Source organism: Triturus cristatus, chromosome 5_2 (genome assembly GCF_964204655.1).
Source record: "Triturus cristatus chromosome 5_2, aTriCri1.1, whole genome shotgun sequence".
NCBI classification, from domain to species: Eukaryota; Metazoa; Chordata; class Amphibia; order Caudata; family Salamandridae; genus Triturus; species Triturus cristatus.
This window is the reverse complement of record NC_140588.1, coordinates 352,503,418-352,527,913: the sequence shown is the minus strand read 5'-3', so window position 1 is coordinate 352,527,913 and position 24,496 is coordinate 352,503,418. Positions and strand designations below refer to the sequence as shown.

Here is a 24,496-nt window from a genome sequence, read left to right as displayed (position 1 = left end):
CCCATTATCTTGGAGAATGTGTGAGACTTGGTATGAGTGGACCCTGGACCCAGATTGGCTGGGTGACCCAGAGCCCTCTCCCACATAAACTTTTGTGTTCCTATTGGTGAACACATCCAGATGAATCTCAAGAGTGGCCTCTTTGTTTCTGTGGGTTGTGGGACATGAAGATGGTGAAGAAATAGCGGACTATTCCTCTGTTTTGTGAGAGGCAACCTAACATGCTTGCTCTGGACCACAAGAGCCCCCGAGAAGCTGCAAGTGTAGTTAGAAGACAGTGCAGCTCCCTATGGTGTGCGATGAAAGGCAAGTGTGGGGAGTGAAGTGGAACTGTCCCAGACCCTCATTGTTTTACCCTGAGCTCTTTTCTCACCAGGGCCATGCATTTGCTCATTCTGCCTCTTCTTTGCCTCTTGGACCACCCCTGCTCCCATAATTGTATGACTGCTACTTAGGCCTCTCCTGTGACTCCTCCCCTCCACTCACTCACCTCTGCCATGGGGTCTGCCTTGACCATCTCTCCAATCAAGGCACTTTAAGCACACCATCACCCCCTGCTATCTGCTTTGAGGGATGTGTTTTTATGTGTTCTCATTCTCAAGTGATCCTTTTGCCAATTATAAAATACTTTAATTTCACTAGGCGATTGTCTTACTCAGCTGCTAAATGTTGCAAATGAAGAAAAACTCAACGATTTAAAGAACACTGCTTACAGCTGTCTCAATTTAAGAGGATCGAGTCCTTCAGTACATCAAGGCGCAACTGCATGGCGAAATGGGAAAAGCAGTAAGGTGAGTTGGAGAAATCATTGTTCACACCATAAAAGGTATATTGACTACTGCAGTCCTGCATTACTGAGCATCACTGCTAAAACTCCAGTTAGCGATTTCCCCTTAGGAATGTGTCAAATGGGACGATTATTTCAGAAATATTGTCATTGGCATAAGCAAATGCAAGAAGAACGTTTTATGTTGTCAGATTGAATACAACCTTTGTTCAGTCCTTTCGTGGTGGTAGTGCCGTAGCCATATCACTAAAGTACTATAGACACAGCTCTGTCTTCTTCCCACTGGGGTGCATTGCTTTGGGGGCACTGCAGTGTAAGTTAGCTGTTGGTCCAAAAATACACCATACATAATGTGTGTGGGCTTCCTCAGTGACCCTTTACTAGCATGGCATGCTGAGCTTTATGAAAGGCCTCTAGATCGCCTGACTGAGATCAAAGCATTCCTGTTCTTTCTGTGCACTATGCCCTTTTCTGCCAGCTCTCTTTGCAGTACATGCAGTACAGTATCACCATCACTACCCTGGTTATTCCACATTTGAAACTTGTTTACCCGAGAGTACTACAATTTTGTGATTCCCCAGAGACTCTAACCAGACGTCATTGTCTTGCTCTTTAATTTGTTTTTTGATGATGGATCTGAGAATTATGCATGTTTCGACAACAGGCTTACATGATGTTGTGTAATTTGTTTAGATGCTACTTGCTTGAATCCCTCCTCCATTCTTTCAACCCTGCCTGCTCACATTTTCTCATTCTTGTCTTAAATCTCGGTTTGAACTTTTTTTATTGGGTTATCGCTTAATATTTTGGATTCAACTAAGGCCTTCATTACGAGTGATTTTGTTACCATGTGGTAAATTTGCACATTGTAATGTAAATTCTGTGGCTTAAATCCAGGCTTGGGAGATTCAATTACACATTTTGTTCTGGCCCCCATGGTATTGGATTTACTCGGTACAGAATCTCTCCCTGTAAAATCACATGCACATTTTCAGCACCAAGCATTACCAAGTGCGTTAAAATGGCCTGCGGATTTACCCCAAATGCACAAAGTATCCTAAGTCTGCAAAATCACATTTTACACAGGAAATACATAGTTTTTGTGAGGCTAGACCAGGACATTTTGCCACAGGACATCAGTGATTGGTGATGGAGGCTACGACTCATGTCCTGCATACAATTGGGAGCAATTTTCTCCTTGTTTTTCCAGGGAAAGTGTGAGCTTGTAATCGATAGTCATCATCTTACAGCTCTAAATCTTTACAGCAACTTAACACCATGGCTTTAGAAATAATAACAAGCACACATTTTCTGAGATGGAGCTTCTTGTTTTGACTAAAGAGAGCCTCATGGCCAAAACACAATAGAAAGTAAGGACAAGACTGGCAGAATATTACCAGCAAGGTGCATGCTGTTTCCACACCTCCAGGATCAGTGTAGGATTGCAAGAAGATGTATTGCTCTCAAAAGAAGAGTGATAGACCTCTTTGTAAAACGTAGAAAAAAATAATACCTTGTCACAGAAGGAGGAACACCACCAGTCCTGAAAATGGACCCTGGGAATAGGCAGTATGTTTTATAATCAACCTCATTCGCATTGAGGACACTGTTGGAGCTTCAGAGGTTGGTGGAGAAGAGGTGTCCAGTAAGGCACAATACCTTTACAAGGATTCTGATAAAATGCGACATTATTTTGTAAATATTTTTCACAATATACCTCGACATAAACGTAAGGGATGTACATCTACTGTACTTATAATAAGATGATACATATTGACAGATGTTTCTGTTTTCAATTACCATAATTGCACATGGTTAAAACTTTACATTTATAAAATATCTGTTTATATTTAGAAAATATATGGGTGAACCCACAAATGAGTATATTTATGGGATACTTTTAAATACTTCTTTCTGAGCACATATATTATGTTCAATTAATTTTCTAATTCAATGGAATCTCCATTGGAATCACAAGCACTGAATAGTCTTGCCAACGTGTGGTGATCCAGGAGCCCTTTTTCCTAAGTCACATTTGTGTGGCGTCTTCCCCTTACTTTGCAAAAGGTCAGGAAATAAATGTGACACAAACAAATAATAAAGCACCTAAGACAGGCTATATGGCCAATTCCATTAATTTGCTTTAAAAGGTGGACAAAATACACCAAGCCTTAAAAAGGTCGCTAAATAAAAGAAGAGTGACTTTGTTCAAAATATCCTTATCAAATGATTTTCTTTTAAAGTGAAGGATAGTAGTAAAATAGAACACTTAGATATTGTGAGAAAGTGCCCTCTTTCTGCATGGTATGCACCCAAGTTGTGCTGAATTGCTGATGTTCTTTGACTGAGTGTGCCCTGGGCTCCTGCTAATCAGGTACCCAGGGCCTATGTTCCTTCGCTAAAATTGTATTGAAACCTAAACCCAATTAGCATCTCTGGCAACAGGTCAGCCCCTGGTAAATGGTACCCAGGGCACTGTGACCAGAGAAGGCCTCTAAGGGCTGCATCACTTATTGTGCCACCCTTAGAGGTCCTGTACCACTACACTCACACACTGCCTTTGCAGGCTGCTTGTTTTGCTGCCGCACAAAAGTGAAGAGTTGACATCGCACACATCTCTGTGTGCCATGCCTACAATCCACTGCCCTGGCCTAGATCAGCCATCCCTCCAGCTAGGTGCACTATGCCATTGGTGAGGGTACAGGTGCATGAGCCCTGTACCCCTACAGTGCCCAAATCCATTCTTGGGCATTGTAAGTGCAGTGCTGCCATTAAGAGTTTATGGTGCTGGAAGTTTGTCATTACGAACTCCACAACACCATAATGGCTACACTGAAAACTGGGAAGTTTGGGACCAAACCTCTCAGCACATTAAACCCACACTGATGCCACTGTGGGATTTAATGTAAAATGCATGACAGAGGGCATCTTAGAGATGCCCCCTGAAACTCGACCAACTACTAGTGTCCCGACTGAGTGGCTGCTTAGGCTGCCATCAACAGACATGTTTCTGGACCCCTGGGTTGAGAGCCTGCTGCTCTCGGGGGTCTGAAACAATGCACATCCTGGGACGAGGTGCCAAGCCTCCTGCCCCAGGATGGGCAGGGTTTACGAAGGGGAAGCTTCAAAGGTATGCTGCCTTTGTGAGCTTCCCCAGACCACTTGCTGCTTTCAGCAACTGGTCCCCACTGGTTCTGCCCCCCACTTGGGGCAGGAACTGGTGGGAAAAACAAGTGAGGGAGAGAGGTGTGCCCACCTCTGCCAACTCCACCCCTCAGGTGGGGGAGGTGAGGTGAAGCACAACTCCCGAGTCCCCGCCATCTTGAGGATGGGGGGACCCAACCACTCAGGGACAGGCTCCTGCCCCCCTCCCACTAGATGGTGGCACAATAGGGGGTGTACCCACCCCAGGGAAGGGACCCATTGGTCCCTGCCCTCTACCTACCTGTAACACCCTTAAATCTAGTATTTAGGAGGCACCCTGAACCTTGCTTCCTCAGATCCAGAAACGACAAGAAAGAAGATAAGAAGAAGGACCGAAGAGCGTTGCAGAGCTAACAGGAGGACGACGCCCACTGACTTGGCCCCAGCCCTACAGACCTGTCTCCCCTCGAACCTGCTCCTGCGAAACCTCGGTGTGTCCTGCAGCCAGCAACCTCAAAAACCCCGGAGGACTTGCCTGCCTTCACTTCCAAAGACTGCTTCCCCTGTGAACACCGGATTTGTTCAACAGCAACCTCTGGCAGCAGCCGGAAACTGTGAATCCAGCCCACTCTGCACCCGCCGAACCCGGCCCGAGCTCGAGTGGAAAAACACCATGAGGAGCTCACTCCGGCGATCCTGAACAGAGATCCGGCGAACCCTGACCTGCCTCAAGCCTCCAGCCGACGCCTGCAGCCTAAATCCAGAAGCCCCCCAACCGCGACCATGAGCTGGTGAAAAGATCCAACCCCAAAAGGCACCTCTGCACCCGACGCCCAAACCGACAGTGCCTAACCAACCCCTAACTTCCCAACTTACCTCTCGAAGTGGTGGTCGCAACCAGAAGTCCTTCATCTCCCTGCCTGCAGTGCTTTTGCAAACCGGAGGTTCTCCATTAGAAACAGGGTGCCTGACGTCAAAACAGCACTCTGCACCCGGCCGCCTCAGTGGCACTGAGGGTGCACCTTTTGTGCTACTTTGTTTCCCCATTTGCCCTGACTTAAACCCTAGGAGCTTTGCTCCCACAACCCAGTGGCCTGCTTGCCAGCAGCCACCAACCGGAGGCCCCCTATCCCCCATTGGATAACATTGGGCCTCAACACTCTGCACCCGGCCGCCTTAGTGCCGCTGAGGGTGTAACAAGAGTGCATCACTGACCCTGGGGGACCCCTGTGTCTAACCCCCGAACCTTGACTCCCACTGTCGATAACTTACCTTTGAACCGATAAGCTGTTTTTCCTCCATAGGATAACATTGACAATTTTCTCCCAAAAAGTTTCAGTGTGGAGTTTTGAAATGTAAAAATATTCTTTAAAAATCGTACGAATAACCCAAACGCCTTTACTTACCTGTTTGCAGGAAATGTCCCAGTGCTGAATCTAGGTATCTAGCACTGAGTTAAAGAAGTAACGTGAAAAGTAACTTACCTGTAATTTACAGCCAGATATTCATTTCAATGTACTGTATTTGCTAAGTATTGCAACCTACTGCATCCCCTGTAAATGAAACAAAGTGAAATTTCTATTGCATTTTCAAACTGTTCTACATTCAGCAACTTATTACTGTAAAGTATTTAATTCTTACCTGTGCCGGGCTTGCTTGGTTCTAAAATAAAACAACAGTATATTTTTTATACGAAAACAATTCGCCTAGAGTTCAGTTCTTGAGTGTGTGAATTCATTTGCTGACTGAGTGTGTACATCAAATGCTTAACACTGTCCTCTGATACTGCCTTACTGCTCGACCACTCTACCACAAATAGAGAGTAAGGTTCTATCTAACTTTAACCTCTGCCTACCTCTGGGGTCACCTGGGCTCTATACACACTATACCTCATTTTGGTGTAGTATATATAGATCCAGTTTCCTACAGATATATAGATGCATTATTTCACCTACAAATTAAAAACAATGTTGGTGTTTCTACTCACCTAGCAAACATGGCCTTTGTGAGTGGTATCTTACCAAGGTGTATGTCATATGGCTATTTCTTAAAATCATAGAATCATGTTAGGCCCGAGGAAGGGGGCGCAGCAATGAGTAATGATGATTTCTGCATGGAACTCTACTTGCACCTGCTTCTGCACTATTTACTATGTCAGTAGGAAATCAATGCATTGTGATGCAAGTTGGCTTATGGCTCCCATTACTTGCTTTAAGACATTTGAAAAGGCAAACCGTGCCATGAGATGAAGACGTCCTACTGAAGCTTGCAGTCACCCTGTAGTCAAAATATGTACCAGCACCAAACTTTTTATGATGGATGGAATGGCAGTTCTTGTTCCAATAATGGACTGTGAGGATGATGTCCATGTCAAGGCGATAGTAAAAACATATTCCTTGGACGTACTTAAAGGATTCAGGCTCCTCCTGTTCATTCAAGACCTTCTTATGTGCCTACTGGGAACGTGTGCTCTATTTTTGTTGGTCCTGTTGCTACAGTTGTAACTGCAGGGAGAGCTCCAGACCATTAAATAAACCACCTGGAGATGGAAGTGGGGGAAATATGTAGACATTCTTGAGGTCCAAATGCACCATCCAGTCCCATTTCGTTTAGGGGTTCTCTCAACAAAAGAGTGGCATCCATTTTGAAATGCCTTTAGAGGAGCCAGATCTATTTTCCACTACTGTTCTGAAGGGAAAGAGATTTGCCCCAAAGTTTGAGGAATCCCTGGGAAGTTTTTAATGGAAACCTTGGACCGTCTGAAAAACCCAGGCATATTCAGAGATTTTCCAGTTGTCAAGGAATTTTCTGGGCCTCTGTCACAATCTTAGTGGAGAAGAAGAGATAAGCCTTGCAAAATACATTTGAGTATAAAGAATTTTTAGCTAAAGGACAAGACCCTCTGCAGAATCCATTTGGTTCCCCCTTTGATGGGGGGAAAAAAGATCCAGAAGCTTCTCTGATCCAAGCTGCCTCCACCTGTCCTAGCTCAATAGTATCATTTGGGGGCCTTATTCGATTGTGTGACTAGCCTTACATCTCCTGCAATAACCATAATGGCCAAAAAAGGTTATTATTAAAAACATTTCTGATGGATACGTATAACTGCAGATTCCTCACTGTAGAATACCCCCAGGGAGTCAGGTTTGGGTGGGCATAACTGGTGTAATTCTCTCTAGCGTAATTACAACAAAATTACCTGTCATTTTGCGTAATTATGTTAGAAGCATAATCCAACATTTAGCGCTTTTTTCTTAGTGCAAAATTCATTCTTGCCTCCAGAATGGGGTAGAGGATGCATTTTGTGCTAAGAAAATAGCACTAAATGCTGCTGAACACAAACAGCACTCGCCAATAGCCTCTTGCTCTCCAGTGTTTGGATTTTTGCCCCAAATTACTCTTAATTACACAAGCTGGCATAATTGCATAATTTCAGATCACACCTGTAATGCATAAAATTACTCTGATTACTCCAGCATAATTAAAACGTCCTCCAGGCCTAGAGCCAGGCTGGATCTGTGTATTTTTCTTCAATGGGTCCGTATTGCCCAGAAGTGATGGAGTGGAGCCGTACATAAATGTCACCCCTGTGCATTGATGTCCGTTCCTTTCTTTCCGCGCCTTCCAATGCAGATCCAAAGCTCTGCTCCCAATTTAGTTGGTCTTTTGATGACGTCTAGAAACGAATTTCAGTGTGATAAGAAATGATGACCCCAAATAAAACTACATATTTCACAGAATGCTGTGACTGCACAAAACAGATGCCGGTCACAGAAACATACCAGGCATGGTTCTGGTATCTGGGCTCGGCTGATGTCGCACTCTGATATTAAAAAAGCACAACTGGTCATCATACACCCAAATTCTCTTTGGCTCTGATTCAGATCAAGGGGGAACCCAGGATGCAGATGATGGTGAAGAGCTTCTCCCCGGTCACTAAACAGATGATGCCTTTTACTTGGAATTGCAAGAGGCAGTGACATCTCTCCAGAGGCAGGGCTTCAGTCGCCACTTGGGCCACCAATGGAAGAAAGTGACTCCTTTGCAGTGGTGGTCTGGATGGCAACTGAGTTTCTGTATTTGCATCTGCCCTCAGTTGAAAAGATAAAATTCCTCACAGAAATTTCGCAGGCCGGGCCAACTACTTCTGGGTCTTTGCTTTCTTTCTGCAAGGCCCTCACCAATGTGCTGATGGTCACTTGTTTAAAGCCCTGTTGTCCATGGATAAATAGGCAGGTGGCCAGGAATCACAGGCCAGATCTTTATGATCCTGATTTTCTTACCAAACATCCTACTCCAGAAAATGCCTGGTTCAGGCCTCATCTACTAAAGTGAATCCCAATTCATTCCCTACAATTGCTTCAGTTAGGAAATTTAAGAGCATTGAGGCTTTTGGCAAACATATGTTTTCTTCCTCCAGTCTGACATTACAGTTGGCTAATGCTGTTTGTTTACTGGGTCTGTATACACATGCCTTATGGTATAGGCAGCCAGATTTTGCCGGCGGTCCCTTAGGACCTCTGTGGTGCAGGCAATTCATGATGAATAAGACTACCAAATATGTTATCCCTGTTGGTCTAGATATTACTGATTGCCTGTTAAGGGAAGTTGGCACTAGTGTTGTACTTCTTTATACACATGGAGCACTCCACAAGATTTTCCGGCGATGTACATGTTCTTTTTGTAAGAAGGCAGACTCTAAGCTTGATCACTTTAAGAAAAATTAGGGGCACAGTGTCACTTTGAGTCTGTTGACTACTGCCAAGCAGATTCCATACCAATGCATAAAATTCACAGGTTATTTCAGAAACAACTCTGAAAATAGGGACATTTCTACAAGAAATTTGGATGACCTTCGCAGTGTTCCCACTGTGTGTAATTGTATGTTTCCCTAGGATAACTAGTTCTATGTATGTATTAATGTACATAATGATGAAAACAATACATTTCTTTATGATTCAATGTATTCAAATAACGATCTTCATGGTTAAAGGCAGTATATGCCAGCAAATCAGACATTATTAGTTTTTCAGTCTCCGTATTCCAGTCATCTGAAATAGAATCAGGAATAATAACATAACTCATGGAAACTTTCAATGCATATGGTAATTTCAGTGTCTCAGTAGACCCCATAAATTGATTAGGAACCTTTTCACTAGCTACGCCACCAGGCACAGGATAGGATGTAATGTTGGTAGCATAGACGAGTTCTGTGGGATGATAGACGAGTTCTGTGGGATGATAGATGTGGTTGAAGTTCCCTAACCACTGGTTGTCGAACTGTTCTTTCAGCAAGGTAATGTCCATTTAGTAGCAGCAGAACGACGATCGTCATTGTCAGCCACATAATGAAAAGAATACTCCTATAAGGATCCACACATAGGATCAAGTGGGCATCAAGTACCTGTCACAAAACCACTGATGAGAAAAAAACTATGGCGTGAAGTGACAATGGAGCATGATGAAAAGTCTTCTGTATAGAATTCAGATTTGTTCTCATCGATCATTGTTCCTTGTAAAGGCATCATCTCTATTGATGTTTACTCACGTGATGGCTCATAGTAAACCATGGAGATGCGTTGAACATTTGCAACTGTGTGATGGCAGCATCGGATTCATCTGTGGAACCCACTGCTTTGGATAAAGTTGGAGATGCACTATGCACAAATATCCCCAGCTGGGTACTCAAGATAGTGGTGTTACTGCTCTCTTCTAGGGGTATTTCATTCAGAGGCGGGAGAGGCTGAAAGGTTCTATTCTGATTCCTTCTTGGTGTCCATGATGGTCTTCTTTACATAATTGGCCCCACAGTTCTTTTTCACAAAGTTAATGGACATCTGTTGGTTTCTAATTGAACCAGACAAAGGAGGCAGAATTACAGTGCATTTGCCTTTTATCCCAAGGACTGGAACTGGTGGTCTGTAGGTTCAAAAGCTTGCTTATCGTGGATGTTTTCACAAACTAGATCTGTTTTAAGGATCCAACCTTTAGCAGCAGCTAAAACCTTCACTTCACTGGTGCAGCTTCAGAATGATTCACATTGCACAGCTTATCTCTGACCTCAAACATTTTCTTGTCCACCACCTTCTCAGGATTATTGAGACCAGGTATATACATGGGCACTCCAAAGAGAACCTCGGATGAAGTGTGACATTCGAATACTCGTCTAGAGAAGTTATTTAATGCTCTCTGGACTCCATACAAATTATGGTACTAGCTAAGACCTAACCTAGTATCCTAGCAGTCAAGGCTGGTTTAATCGTGCTTTTGCATGTTCAACTAATGCGTTGGACTCAGATCAAAAATGATTACTGAACTGCAGACAAACTCCCAGAGCAGACATAGCATCTCTGTAAGCCTTAGAGACGAATACAGGTCTATTGGCTGAATGAAATGAATGAACTGCTCCCATTGCTTACAAAGATTGCAAATCCTTTACAACAACTCGAGCACTTGCATTGCTCCGTGGTCGCACCCATAAGAATCCAGATCATGGTTCAATTATTACTAATATGTACTTATTCTGGTCAACAGAATGTGTTGGTCAAATATGGTCCAAATAAATAACCCTTAACAGGATGTTGGAGAGTGTAAGGATGGTAGGTGGGGGTCTTCTAACAGAGGTTTTGACTTGCCATTGTCTAAAATAATCTCTAGTCTGTTTATATAGAAAGGGACACCAGTAGCATTGCTGGAGCATTGCTATGGTTGCAATAATGCCAGCATGGGCAAGTGTCAATTCCTCATGTGCTTCCCTGATTAAGTTTAACCTCCTTGTATAGTAACCACAGGAATCTTATCTGAATCAAGGCTGTTGAAGTACTTAGAAAGAAAGCCCGCTGGAAGCGTCCTAACTTTTGTGGTTGTATGTATTGCTGTTAATATATCTGTGTCGATTTTTGTCTGAGATCTGGTTAGTACTGCTACTCTGACAGTCTGTATTGCAGCTGTGGCAGCTAAGTCAGACACACAGTTCCCTTTGGCGTGAAAGCCATCATGTGATGGCCCAAAGTGTGTGTTAAACGTGCCAATAGAAGCTTACCTTATAAGATAGCTACCTTTACCCAGATCTGTTTGTTCTCATTCGGTTTCCACTTTGAATCCTTGAATCCATTCAGGCATCAGTGTTTTAAATCTACATTGTACAATTGCATACAAAAGGACGAATCAGACACTATTAGTGTGAGAACTGACAGGTTAGCCTTTTGTAATGTTAGTGCCAGGGCATGAATTTCTGCATATTGTGCAGTGCTATCATGTAACATTTTAGTGTGGGTTCTCTGAAGATGGAATTCACCATCTTTCACTACACCGCTGTACAGGCTGCGGAGTACTTACATCTTGTGCCTACCACTGGTTGAGCAGAGCCATTTGTATTGAGCACACTCTGATGTGACTCAATGGTCAAGGCCTTTGGAGTTGGAGTGACATTATATTCGTATTTGGCTAAAGAACCAACTGGAGACGTGCAAGGTTGTTTCATATTTTTTTTATAGCAGGTTCGTCATTAAACCTGTGCTTTGTGCACTTTGCACTGCATATGTGTGTTTAAAGTCCTATAGTCTAAAGCTATTGTATAGGATCCGTCTGGTTTGGAGACAGGGAAATGGGGCGTGTTTATTAGTAAAAGACAAGGCGTTATTATGCCCTGAAATTGTAGTTGATCTAATATTGCCTTTACACCCCGATTTGCCTCGGGCTTCAAACGGTATTGAGCCTACACTTGGGGTTCACTGCATAAGGGAATAAAGTGAAATTAAGTGTTTCTCTCACTCCACTTTCTGTATAAAGCCAGAGCCTGTTTATCGCCTGTTCACTTGTGTGAATTTCCCTGATTTCTTTATTCACCATGTGAGAAAAAGCTACCCTTATTACTTCTGTTCCCGGAGGTCCTTCTTTAATAGAGACTGGGACCAGTTATTTTCAGCTATTATGATGTTATACTCTTTAGATTAATGCGTCCAGAAGACTGCTTTAATGATGCTTGGTATACTCCCTTCAACCTGTGTCTCTAAATTATGAACCCTATCCTCAGGATTTAAATGCTTATCTGGTGTCTCAACTCATTTAAACTCTTCGGTTGGTCTTGCCACCAGAAACTACTGGAGAGTCTGATAAACTATTGTGACTTCTGCTGCACTGTCTAAAACCACTCTCACTCAAGTTCTCTTTTGCATAAGTAGTCATAACTGTATCTGTATGTTTCTTAGAAGGTCCTGCCACTTTCATCTTCTTCCTAATTGGAGTCTTAGAGTCCAGTCCATTCTCTTCCCACTTTACACTGGATACAGTCTCTTATCCTGTTTCACCTTTCCTGCGATGCTCTTCTTTTCTACGGTACCCGGATCTTCTCCCTCTCTCTGCACGTTTACCCTCAGAGTCCTGAAAAGAACATAAAGAGCAGTTATAGGAATAATTATATCGTTTTTTTTAATTTTTAAATCTTATTCCATTCTGTAGGAAGCTTGCTCTTCATGTAGTATACCAAAAAGAGGTATACTGTGAATAGAATCCAGCTATCCCTTATAAGTGGACAGGGGCTTGCTTTAGCAATCCCAAGGTGCTCTCTTAGGGGGGTAGTGTGGTTGAGCAGCCTTAGGCTTATCAGAGAGGAATGCTAGTCATCTGCAGCACACACAGAGTCAATAAATGATGCATACAACTCAATAAGCAGATCCACACCAATTTATAAAAATAACACACATCTTTATATATGTGGCACCAAAATCATTACGATCACGTAAGTACGTTTTGAGATAGAAATATTTAGAGTTTTCAAAACTCGACACAATTTTCAGATGCAGCAATATTATCCTATGGAGGAAAAACAAATGCTGCATACAAGTTCTTCCCTGCGACTTATGAGACCAACCTCCTGGATTTAAGGTTAGTACAGGGCAAGGTCCAAGGCAGCACCAACAGGTCACCTCGGGCAGCACTGGGACGGCCAGGGGCAGAGGTTCAATACAGCGTTGGGTGCCCTGTTGAAGTCAATGGGGATCGGCCTGGTCAGAAAGGTGGCGTTGGGAAGTCCACAGCTGTTAAATCGAGGGAAGGCTTAAAGTCTGGAAATTCTGGGGATCATGCTGGCACTGGTGGCCCACTTCAACTCGGGCTAGGCGGCACGACTGAAGTGGTGCTTTCTGGTGTCAGGTTTTTGGCAGTCTGGAGTCCTTGCAGCTCTTCTGTGGTTGATGCAGGGGAGCAGATCCGCTACTCCACTGAAGTTTCCGGGTCTTGGATGAAGGCTGGCAGTCCTTCCAGGCTTTTGGAGGCACAGGCAGCTGCAGGACAAGTTGTCTTTGCCTCAATTGTAGAGGACAGCAGGCAGGCCGGCAGGGTTGGTGACAAACAGTTGCTGGTCTTATGTTCTTGCTTTTGCAACTCTTCAGCATCTGTCTTCTTTCAGATTGACAGGATCTGATTTCCTGGTGCCAGGGGCTCCCCTAAATACTAGTTTTAGGGGCATTAGGAAAGTGTACGGGAGTGGCCAATGGGCGACTTAACCCTAGGTTCACTATGCCCCCTATATGACCAGTTCTCATGGGAAGTGGGCATTATCCTGTCCCAGAGTTCCTAATTCTGCCATCACAAACATGGCAGACTGTTAAATTTCATATCCACATTAGGTAGCCCACCTTAGGGGTGGAACTAGCCTGAGGGTGGACATGCTTCTCTGACTACTAATTTTCCCTCCAGTCCAGGTGCCAAATTGGCCCTGGTCTGGCATCTCTCCAAGGGGAGCCATATTTGTATACCAAAGGGGGCAGGCTCTTTGAAGCCCCCTGCCTTGGAATGACAATTTACAGGTCATCCTGCTGGAAGGGGATTACACACCCTCTGCCGGAGCAGGCTTTGTTCCTGACCTCCTTAGAGCATTGGGCCTCACCCCTGAAGATCAGAAACTTGTCTGTGGTGGCAGGCTGGTAAGGACTGGTAGTTGGTAGGTTTTCAGGGGGCACATCTAAGGTGCCTTCTAGGTGCATGTATTAATACATCTACCACAGGAATCGGTGTGGTTTCATTAATATAAGATGTTTGATACCAAACATCTTTGGTTTCAGTGAAGCCATCATGTAGCTGGGGAACTTGTTTTTACCAGTGTCTGGAACAGGTACTTAAAATGGCTTCCTTGGTCACTTCCTTGGTCACTTGCACTGGCAGTAATTGACCTGGTCAGCAGGGGGACATATCAGCCCATACAGATATGTCCACACATGCATTACAGTGCACCGTGCCTTAGGCCTTTAAGACCTGCTGTAGGGGGGTTTTACATATACTGCATGCAGGGTCTGCAGGCATTGCACACAGGGCTGTGTGCCATGTCTTGTTTTCACTTTTGTCTGCACCAAGCCACGCAGGCTGCAATGTGAGATCTGGCATTAGGGACCTGGATAGCAGGAACCCAGTGCACTTCCTGTAAAAATTACATCGAATACCAGGCAAAAGTGGGGGTGACTGTAGGAATGTAGGTTCCTTCTAGCATGGTTAGCCACCCCACTTTTTGCCTGGTGTCGGTGTGTTTTGGACTAGTCTGGCTGAGATCCCGCTAATCAGGACCCCAGTCACTGTGATCTCTCCCTAAATTGGACTGTGGAGAGTACTTTAATACCTTCCTAATTGACTACTGGGGTACCCTTCTAAGTCCCTAGTATATGGTACTGAGGTACCCAGGGCATATGTTCACCAGTGGTCTCCCATGGGCTGCAGCTTATTTTATGTCACCCATGAGAGACCACTCAAACTGTGACTACAGGGCTGCCATTGCAGCCTATGTGAGCTGGTGCTAGCACCACTCATCACAGATAGGTTTCCTTAAATCTGAGGTCACTGCACTTAAAACCTATAAGTCACCCCTAAGGTAGGCCTTTCAATCTTAAAGGCAGGGTGTTTGGTTATACGTGTGAGGGTGCACTGCATGAGCAGGACCCCCATACAAACCCAGAAGTCGATTTTCCAGGCTTTGTAAGTGTGGTCAGCCATTTTATACATATAGTGGACATCAAGTCAATTACGAGATGTCTAACTATATATTGGTTGCACTGAAACCGGTCATGTTTGGTATCAAACATGTTGGAATCCTACCCCAACACCGATTCCAGTGTTGGAGATAGGAACCCATGTACTTGGGGGCTCCCCTAGGGAGCCCTCCTGGTTCCCGGTACCAGCCGTTCAGCATCTAACAGCAAGCTAGTCCTGCTGCCGACCACAGACACGTTTCTGCCCTCCTGCTGCCATGCCCAGCTCGAGCAGGGGAAGGTAAAACAATAGGTTTCCTGTCGCAGGGAGATGTGACCTCCCAGACAGGACTTAGTGTATTGGGCTGGGGGCGCTTGCCAGCGCCACCAGACTTCTTTGAAGGGCAAATTTGGTGCCCTCCTTGCATACTCCAGTTTAAACCAGTCGCTCTGGTGTAAAACTGGACTAAGAACATGGGAGTATCCTCCCCTCTGTCCAGCCCCTCTCCTGGGAGTGACCCCTGAAGCGTCCAAACCATTTCCTTTGGGAATTTAAGGGCTTAACTGTGGGTGGCTCTTCAAATTCGTTGTGGGACAAGATCTAGAATCAAAACCACTTCATCGTCAACCCTCTAGGCACATTGGACTTCATTGGACTTCGCTTTGGGAACCAAGACTGCATCTGGGAAGACTCCTGCTGCTCCTGGTCCCGTAGTCCTGTCAGTCTTCTGCGTCGTCTGTGCCTGTGCTTCATCCAGGTTCTTCTCCAGGCCTGTGGGCATCAAAGACACCCGAAGGAATCCCCCTTGGAGTGAAGGAGTCACTTCCCTGCATCTGCAGGCACTGCAACTAAGCTGACAGGTCTACTGCTCCTGACGTCCTCCAGACTTTGCAAGGTCCAGCAATACAAGTGGTGGTTCTGCAACTACCCCAAGGCCTGCTCTGTCTCCTCACCGAGTTTTAGGTCCATATCCCTCGTTCAAGCCACTGGAACAGCACCCTTGTGCACCACGTCAACTTGGCATTGCCAAGACTTTTTGACTCTCTTCTCCAGACATCTCCAGGCTCCCTGAAGCTCCAACCTCCAGCATCTCTTGCTACCAAGATCTTCATCCTCACCACATCCTCTGCATCATGGGCCAGCATCCATGGTGAGCTGCTTGAGATCCTCTTGCGACTCCTATTCCTTTGGCCTGTGGGTCCTATTGAGGGTCTTCTTTGGCTCTAGTGGGCTCCCCTGCTTGCTCGGTGCCTGCTCTGACTCTCCTGCACTTGGTGAGTCCCTTGAACCCTGGTGGTCCCAACACTGCACCTTCTTCGCTTTCCACATCTGTTGCTGCTGCCAAGGCTTGTTAGTGGTCCCGACGGACACCGACCCCCTGGTTCTCGACTCTCGACATCGGACAGCTCGTGAACAGCTCCTGGTCTTCCACAGCTTCGCCTGATCCTCACAACTGCAGCGACAAGTTCACCGTCAACTCTCCTCCATCACCCATCATCAGTGGTCATTAGTCTTCCATACTCTTGGTCACGCCCGAGACTCTGTCCCCTCTGCTTGCAGGTACTCCTCTTCAAGAATCCACCCTTGGATTCCACCGAACTCTTTCACCTTCTTCACCAGTGGCATCTTCACTTATGTCCTCCATTGTGGTCTACAGCGGTTTCTGACGCCACTTCGCACCTGTGCACCTGGCTTCCCTGGTGTAGGTATCCTGGTTCCTGGGGTATCCATGGGTGGGGTGACTCTCCAACCTTCTAACTTCCATGGGGTTTCTTCAGGGTCCTCTGAGAAGAGTCCTTCTTCAAAACTGCAACCACGACTTCCCCATTGACTTGCATTTAGTACATGGCTGTGTTTCCACTCAGCACACGGCCTCCGTGGGGTACCTGGGTACTTACCTTGGGTTGTTTTTTGGGTCGCCGGCTCTTCTAAGGCTTCTGGGTCAAGTCTCAACTTCAGCCGCAGTTCACATTCCACTTTGTTAGTATATGGTTTGGAACCCCCCCCCCTATCGAATTATTGTGTGTATTGTGATTATATCTCCGGGTAGGAGATATACCAATGTGTTAGTGAGTGTTTATAATAAATATCTGTTTTTAGAACTACAGTGTGTGGTTCTTTTTCACTTATCCTACACTATATGATTAGTACTGGTAAAACAAGCTGCGTAACACTCCTTCTGGACTAAGCCTGAAGGCTGCTCTCCAGAGCTACCAGTTAGCTTTCTAAGGTTGTCTAAGACCACTAAAATCACCATAAGGGCTGTCTGGATTAGTGCAGGGTGCTTCACTTAAATAAGTATGCACCATATACTAATCCAGCCTCCTACAGTGACCATGTCAAAAAGGGCACTTTCCTCCACAGAGCACTTAGCAGGAGTGTTCTTGGCAATTCAGTAAGTCCCAATGTTCCCCGTTTCCAACCTAATGCTCAGCGTTGACAGGATGCCCAAATACTCATAAAGGTTGTCTTTCATGAACTAATACTCTAAACGCTTCTGCCCCAGTCAATCCGCCTCACTCAAAATAATAGTCATCAGTGGAAACCCCAGCCCGAAAAGAAAAAGTAAACAAAAAAGCAAAAAGAAAATAAATCCAATACACTGGTCATAAAATAATTGTGGACTCTCTCAGACCCTCTTCGCTATAGAAAGAAGCACCAGACAGGGCTGCCCCTTGTCCCCTCTTCTTTTCGCCTTGGCAAGTGAACCTTTGGCACATTGGATCAGGAGAGACGCTTCAGTTGGAAGGGACATCAAAAAGACTGCATCCCCATGCATGTAGATGACATGCTCTTTTTCACCAGTGTCTAGCACACGTATTTAAAATGGCCTTTCTGGTCACTTGCACTAGCAGTAATTGAACTGGCCATCACAGGGGCATATCTGCTCATGCAGTTATGTCCACACATGCAGTATAGTGCACCCTGCCTTAGCAGAAAGAACAATTGATGGACAGACTGCTGAACAATGTCAAACATTCACCCCAGTACAGAGATCTGGGCCTAAATCCATAGGTTTTTATTTCTCCACATGCCATTCCAGTGTAAACCCACCCATTTGCAAATCAGTCTTGACCCTGTTCGCCATGGGAAAAGTCCAACTCGAACTGCCAGGCCAGGTCTTCCCTGGACCAGAAACAAGCCTAGCTAATGAGGAGTGTTGCCCTGCCTGAAACTGGTCCCATGATGCTTTGTTTCTGGTCCAGGGACTTTGTGTTCGGGCTAGACTGTTCCCATGAGGAGCAGGTTCAAGTCTGATTTGCATATGGCTGGGTCCAAAATAGGGTTGCATAGTGAGCAAAAGAATAATGGATTTAACCCAGATCTCTTGACTGGGGGTGAATGTTTGATTCATTCAGCCTTCTATCCATCATTTGTTGCTGCAGCACTTTTCACCCTAAGTGGGATGGGTATGCCCAGACGTGGGTCCCTTGCTTGCTGTGCCACTGGATTCAGGCTAGGCTGGCTGATGAGGGGTGTTACCCTGAAACTAGTCCCAGGATGCTTGTTTCCGGTCCAGGAGGACCTGGCTTGGCAGTTCGGGCTAAACTGTTCCCAAGAGGAGCAGGGTCGAGATGGATTTGCATATGGCTGGGTCCAAACAGGGGTGGCGTAGTGAGCAAAAGAACAATGACTTTAACCCAGATCTCTTGACTGGGGGTGAATGTTTGATTCGCTCATCAATGGCGAATTGCGAACACACAGGGATTATTAGTTAGATATGACAGAGCTCCCAGGGATGAGATGGAGGTACTCCTCCAATATCTCCCAGAAGAACATAAAAAGAAAGGGCAAGAACTAGTTCAGGAAGGGAAGTTAGTTTTCAACTCTTCCATTAGATGTGCACTGGACTCTGTGGATACTGCTGCCAGAGTCATCAATACAAGTGCCCTATGCAGGCATGCCTGGCTGCGTATTTCCGGATTTAAACCAGAAGTCCAGCAAACTTTACTTAATGTCTCGTTTGATAAAGAGCATCTCTACGGCCCACAAGTGGATGAAGACTTAGAAAAAATGAAAAAAAGACACTGAGTTTGCCAATTCCATGTGAGAACTTCAAACACCCACTCCTGGGCTCCTTTGTTTGCTCCTCTTACAGAGCAGGTTCCAAAGTGACATCTACAGATGCCTCTGCATCTGCCTACAAATCGCACTACAAATCGCAACCTCACACCTCTCCATCTAGAGGCTATTTCAGAGGCAACTACAGAGGTAACAACTTCGATGGTCGGGGCAAAGGCACGCCACCCTGTAATGCCCCATCTGGTAACAAACAGTGACTTAGTCCTCCCCCTGATGTTTCTACACCAGTCGGGGGTTGATTGCAGCAGTTTCCTGGCAGTCCATAACATCAGACAGGTGGGTGTTGGACATTATCCAACATGGTTATTGCCTGGAGCTCATCAACACTCCTCCCAATATTTCACCTCGCATCCACAAACTCTCTCTGGAACATCAACAACTACTCAAACAAGAAGTGCAAGCTCTCTTACTCAAAGAAGCTATAGAGCCAGTTCCTCTACAACATAAAGGGTCAGTGGTCTACACCCTGTACTTTCTAATTCCCAAAAAGGATGGCTCCTTACTGCAATTTTAATTCTATGGCCTCTAATTCACTATATATCATCAGAGCACTTCCATATGGTCACACTTCAATAGGTGCTTCCACTTACACAGCAAGGCTACTTCATGTCCGCACTAGACCTAAAAGACGCTTACTTTCACATTCCCATTCACCCAGCACATCACAGATACCTCTGGTTTATGACAGCGAATAGATGAACAATAACCAACTAAAACTGAATCCTGACAAAACTGAGCTGATCCTCACTGGTGGGTCAGCCAATCCGTGGCACTCCAACTCCTGGCCTCCCTTACTGGGCAATTCTCCCAGGCCGGCAGGCTCCACCAAAAGTTTGGGTATAGTAATCAGCAACGACCTGTCGATGAAAGCCCAGATCAGCTCAGTTGTCTCTGCCGGCTTTTTCCAATTGTGGAGAATAAAGAAGATTAGTAGATTCTTGAGTAGAGAAGGTCTGACCCTAGTCATTTTAGACTTGGTAATCTCCCGACTGGACTATTCCAACTCACTGTATGTAGGCATCCCTGCGTACCAACTGAGGCGCCTTCAATTAGTTCAGAACCAAGCGGCCAGGATGATTTTCCACCAACCCAAGTGGCATCACGTTAGGCCACTTACGAAAAGCCTCCACTGGCTTCCAGTGTCCAAGCGTTATGCCTTCAAGCTGGGTTGCACTATTTTTAAAGCTCTCTATGGTAATAGTTCAGCTTTTATTTCAACTAGGCTTCAACGCTACATTCCTTCTCGAGACCTTAGGTCTTCCCACTTGAACCTGTTGGCAACCCCCCTTCCCCACCGCCCCTTTCAAACGTAAGAAACATGGTGGCTTAAGGTTTGCAGTCTTGGCCCCACAATTTTGGAACTCCCTCTCTGTGGAGATGAGGTCCTTGACTTCTCTTGCACAGTTTAGAAAACAGCTCAAGACCTGGCTGTTTTCCCAGGCATATAATAACTAAGCTACCCTCCCTGCCGCTGCCTCGCTGTGACTCTAGCGCCATGAAACCTTCTGGTGTACGTGCGCTTAATACGTGATTTTAACATAACATAACAGCAGGAGAGGATGTAGCCTAACGGCTAGGGCGGTTGACCTCAAATCTGGGGAACAGGGTTCGAGGCAACTTCGCTCATCATCCTGTGATTCTGGGCAAATCTCTTAATCTCCTCATGCCTAACAAAAAAATGAATGTGTCCATCTGTAACTAAACTGGTGCTCATGTAAAGCGCTCTGATACCTTTGGGTCCAGGTTTGCACTATATAAAACTCCGGAAAACTAATAAATTAATTTTTTTAAAAATCATATCTTCCCGTATCTAGACGACTACTGATCAAGCATGTACACACCTTCTGTGTCATAAACACACTCCGATTACCACAAACCTTCTACACCAATTGGGATAAACTATCAATGTCCAAAAGTCCCATCTTCAGCCTTCACAGCTCCAGCCATATCTAGGGGCTGTGCTTAACACTCAATCAGGTTTAGCCTATCCAAATGCAGCCATAATTCCCAATTTTCAAACACTGCTATCACAATTTCAAGTCAATCAATACTTAACAGTCAAAACTTTCATGGGTAACTCCAGGCAGTTACTTTAGAATAACCCTTTTTCCAACTACACAGGGATAGGGTGGTTCTTCGTACCTACCCAAAATTCCTTCCAAAAATAGTTTCCCCTTTACACCTTAATTAATCTGTGGAACTACCTGTTTTCTTCCCTCAACCTGATTCTGTGGCAGAAAGAGCTCTTTATAACTAGATGTCAAAAGGACATTAATTTATTATAGTGACAGAACCAAAGACTGTCACGAAACTAAACAACTCTTTGTTGCTTTTGCACCCCCTCATAAAGGGAAGCCCATTTCTATATCAGGTATTTTTAGATGGATCGTTAAATGTAATCAAATACACCCTAGAGCACACTTTATTCTCAAAATAGGGGCATCTATGGGTTCCTTAGGCAACATCCCCAAAGTTGACATTTGTAAAGCAGCTACATGGTCTACACCACACACTTTCACTAAGCACTATTGTCAGTGACACAGCTGTGCTTAATGACGTCACTTCCTTTATGTTGTGGGAGATATCAACTTGCACCTGGTAAAGTCACTTGGATTCAACATATTGGAATTCTCACTTAATGGACTACCAAACTATATTTCGTATACATGTATTAGATTGTTTGATTGGACAATACACCGAGAGATGTGAGATCTCTTTATGTAGAGTACTGGACACTATTGAATCAAGCCTTTTCTCCTTCTCAGAGGATATGAGGTAATCAGACTATGATTCAAATGTTTCAGAATGGAGCACCCGTTCCAGTCCTGATGGTCTCACGCCGGCTAGGTCTTCTAGCTTCCTGCATCCTCCTGGTCACTCATGCACACTTGACACATGAAGGCCCTCCAGTGGTGCTTTCGCAGGCAGTGGTTCCAGTATGGTTGAGATCTTGCACTCTTTATAGCGATCTCATGGGACACTTCACACTGCAGTGGATTTGATGTGATGAAGTGTGGAAGACAGCCTTGTTCAACAGATGTCTAGTCTCCACCAGCATTGACCACTCTCGGGTGGGGAGCGCATCTAGAGAAACTGGAGATCAGAAACCTTTTATCCCCAGGAGATAAGCTGTTGTTTAACAGTGTGTTGGAGCTGCAGGAGATTCTGGTAGCGATCAAGGGTTTCTAGCAATTCCTTTGCAGTCGATCTGTGAAAATCGTGACAGACAGTGTGATCCCCATATGGTACATTAGCAATCAGGGGTCATACCTTCCCTGTCTAGAAGTAATATGACTCTGCTCCCAGTCCAGGGTACAGGTATACCAGATCTGGCTGGTTGCCAATCATTTGACTGGTGCTTTAAATGTCCGAGCAGACAACCTGAGTTGGCATCACCTTACCTACCACAAGAGGAGGCTTTCCTAAGAAGTGGTGTGATATATCTTTGACCTTTGAGGTACACCTCAGGTGGACCTATTTGCCACTTGCAACAATGTCTGTTGCTTTCACTTCTGTGCGTTCCATTATTCGTTGCAGGCAGTCTTGGGACACTTGTTTCAGGTGAGGTGGAGCTTTCCACTTAACTAGGTGTTTCCTCTCATACCCTTGATTCTTCGCATACTGAGAAAAATTCACTTAAACCAGGCCCAGGGTATCTTAATAGCCCCCGGACTGTCGGAGAAAAGTGTGGTATACAGACCTGATGCACTTTTTCTTGTGCCCTGATTCCCTGTACCCTTCACAGGGCAAAACTCTTCTCACAATGGATAGGGCTGGTGCTGCACCCCAGCGTCCTCAGCCTTCACTTTTGTGCATGGCGATTAAGCGGGGAAACCTAAACACTTTTTCTTTGTATTCTAAAGTGGTGGATGTTGTCTTAAGTGCCCGCAGCCATTCCACCACAGTGGTATATTCTGGGAGATGGAGTACGTTTCTGAAGTGGTGTTCAGTGTGAGAAATGTGATGTACGATATGGTGTGGTTGTGAAACTTCACCTTGTAATTCACTTACAAAACCATCTTGGGTCAATTTAGGATCATTTGTAAAACCTCTTGCTCAACCCTGGGCAGCTGTGGCTTTGAGCAGCAAGGCTTAAACGGAGGCAATAGCGTAAAGCATTTAGACGCACCAAACAACAGAATAAGAAAGTCACGCAACACAAAAGAGATTCGACACCAATTTATAAAAATGTATTATCTTAGAGACCTAGATCGGGTTCCTGCTCAGCTAACCCGGCTGTTGGAGGATTTTGCTGCACCCATTTATAAAAATGTGTACAAAAATAGAGATTTTTTAATACATTTTTAGACACTAAAATTTTCAAAATCCACCAGAGGATTCTTGAGATATAGATTCTTAAGTAAAGCGTAAATCTCAGCTTTTTAGTTCAACCGCAAACAAGCATTAGTAACCCTACAGTTTGAAAACTTTTCAAAAGTTTTAAAGAGTTGTGTTTGACTACTTTTGCCCAGACTAGGCAACTAATTCCGACAGGGAGAAGGTCAGGGGGACCAGTAAGGAGCATTTGGACAGTTACTTGGTCACCAAAGCAGTCTCAAGTCCAGTACCACAACAGAGGACCGCCATAGACTTCAATAAAGTTGTCCTGATACTGAGAATGCAGGAGGCTGAAAGATGCTCTGGGTGCTCTGTGGTCGACAGGGTTCTTCCTGGGGTTACTTCTCAGTCCATGGGTAAGATGGGGGTGGCTTTGGCCACAGAGTTCAATGTCCCTAGCAGTCCTCTCTAAGCCAGCAGAAGTCCCGTCACGACTGGGCTACTGGTCTCCAGTCACAGCAGATCCAGCGGTATCCTTTGGTGAGAGCTAGCCTCCAATTTTGGCAACCAGTCTGCACTCTGACAACTCTCCCGGGTCCGCCGGACTTGGGTGCAACTTTTGAGCACCGAGGAGTGATGTTTTTGGCTGTAGGTTGGCAGTTAGCGGCGATCCGGTAAAAACAGCTACTAACAAGCTACAATGGGCAACTTCAGCTGTTATGGGCCTGGTGCTAGAACAGGAAGTCAGTCAACTGAGTCTTGGAGTTCACCTTTTCTGTCTAGGGCTCAGGAGCATCTTTTCCATGAGTCAGGCACCAGAGGTACATTCCTCTCTTAGTTAATCCAAGGAACAAAAGGTGCAGTCCAGCGCCAAAGGCTAGTGCAGCCTCTCTTGCCAGGTCCAGGGGTCAACAGGGCAGTCCTTTTTTGATCATCGTCCCAGCCAAGATGTAATCTGAGGCTCAGAGTGCCAGGGGTGCCATGTTCATGCCCATAAGTGCCCTTGGGGGATGAAGCAGGCACTAGCGAATGGGCTACGAGGACCTTAAGATGACTTCCAGCTATGTGTGGCATCTTAGCAATACCATAGGTCACCATTATGGCCGCTCTCAAGATGTCTGAATTCCTCTCTTGGTGTGGCTCGCTTGGTAGCCCACCCTAAAGGTGTGCTACCTATGGGCTATATGGCCACGGAAAAAATGGTTTGGCAACTGGTTTCCCCTCTCTTTTCCCGCTGCCATCCCA

General features: G+C 45.3%; 1 protein-coding gene across 12 annotated transcripts in view; it reads left to right on the top strand.

Annotated features, from left to right (window-relative positions):
* ACD (ACD shelterin complex subunit and telomerase recruitment factor) overlaps positions 1-24,496 on the top strand; it is a 272,109-nt gene that overhangs the window by 120,559 nt on the left and 127,054 nt on the right. For all 12 annotated transcript variants that reach the window (XM_085607173.1, XM_085607161.1, XM_085607171.1 and 9 more), the window contains one exon: positions 643-791. In XM_085607173.1, the coding sequence (XP_085463299.1) occupies positions 643-791 (149 nt within the window). The remainder of the gene's footprint in view (positions 1-642; positions 792-24,496) is intronic.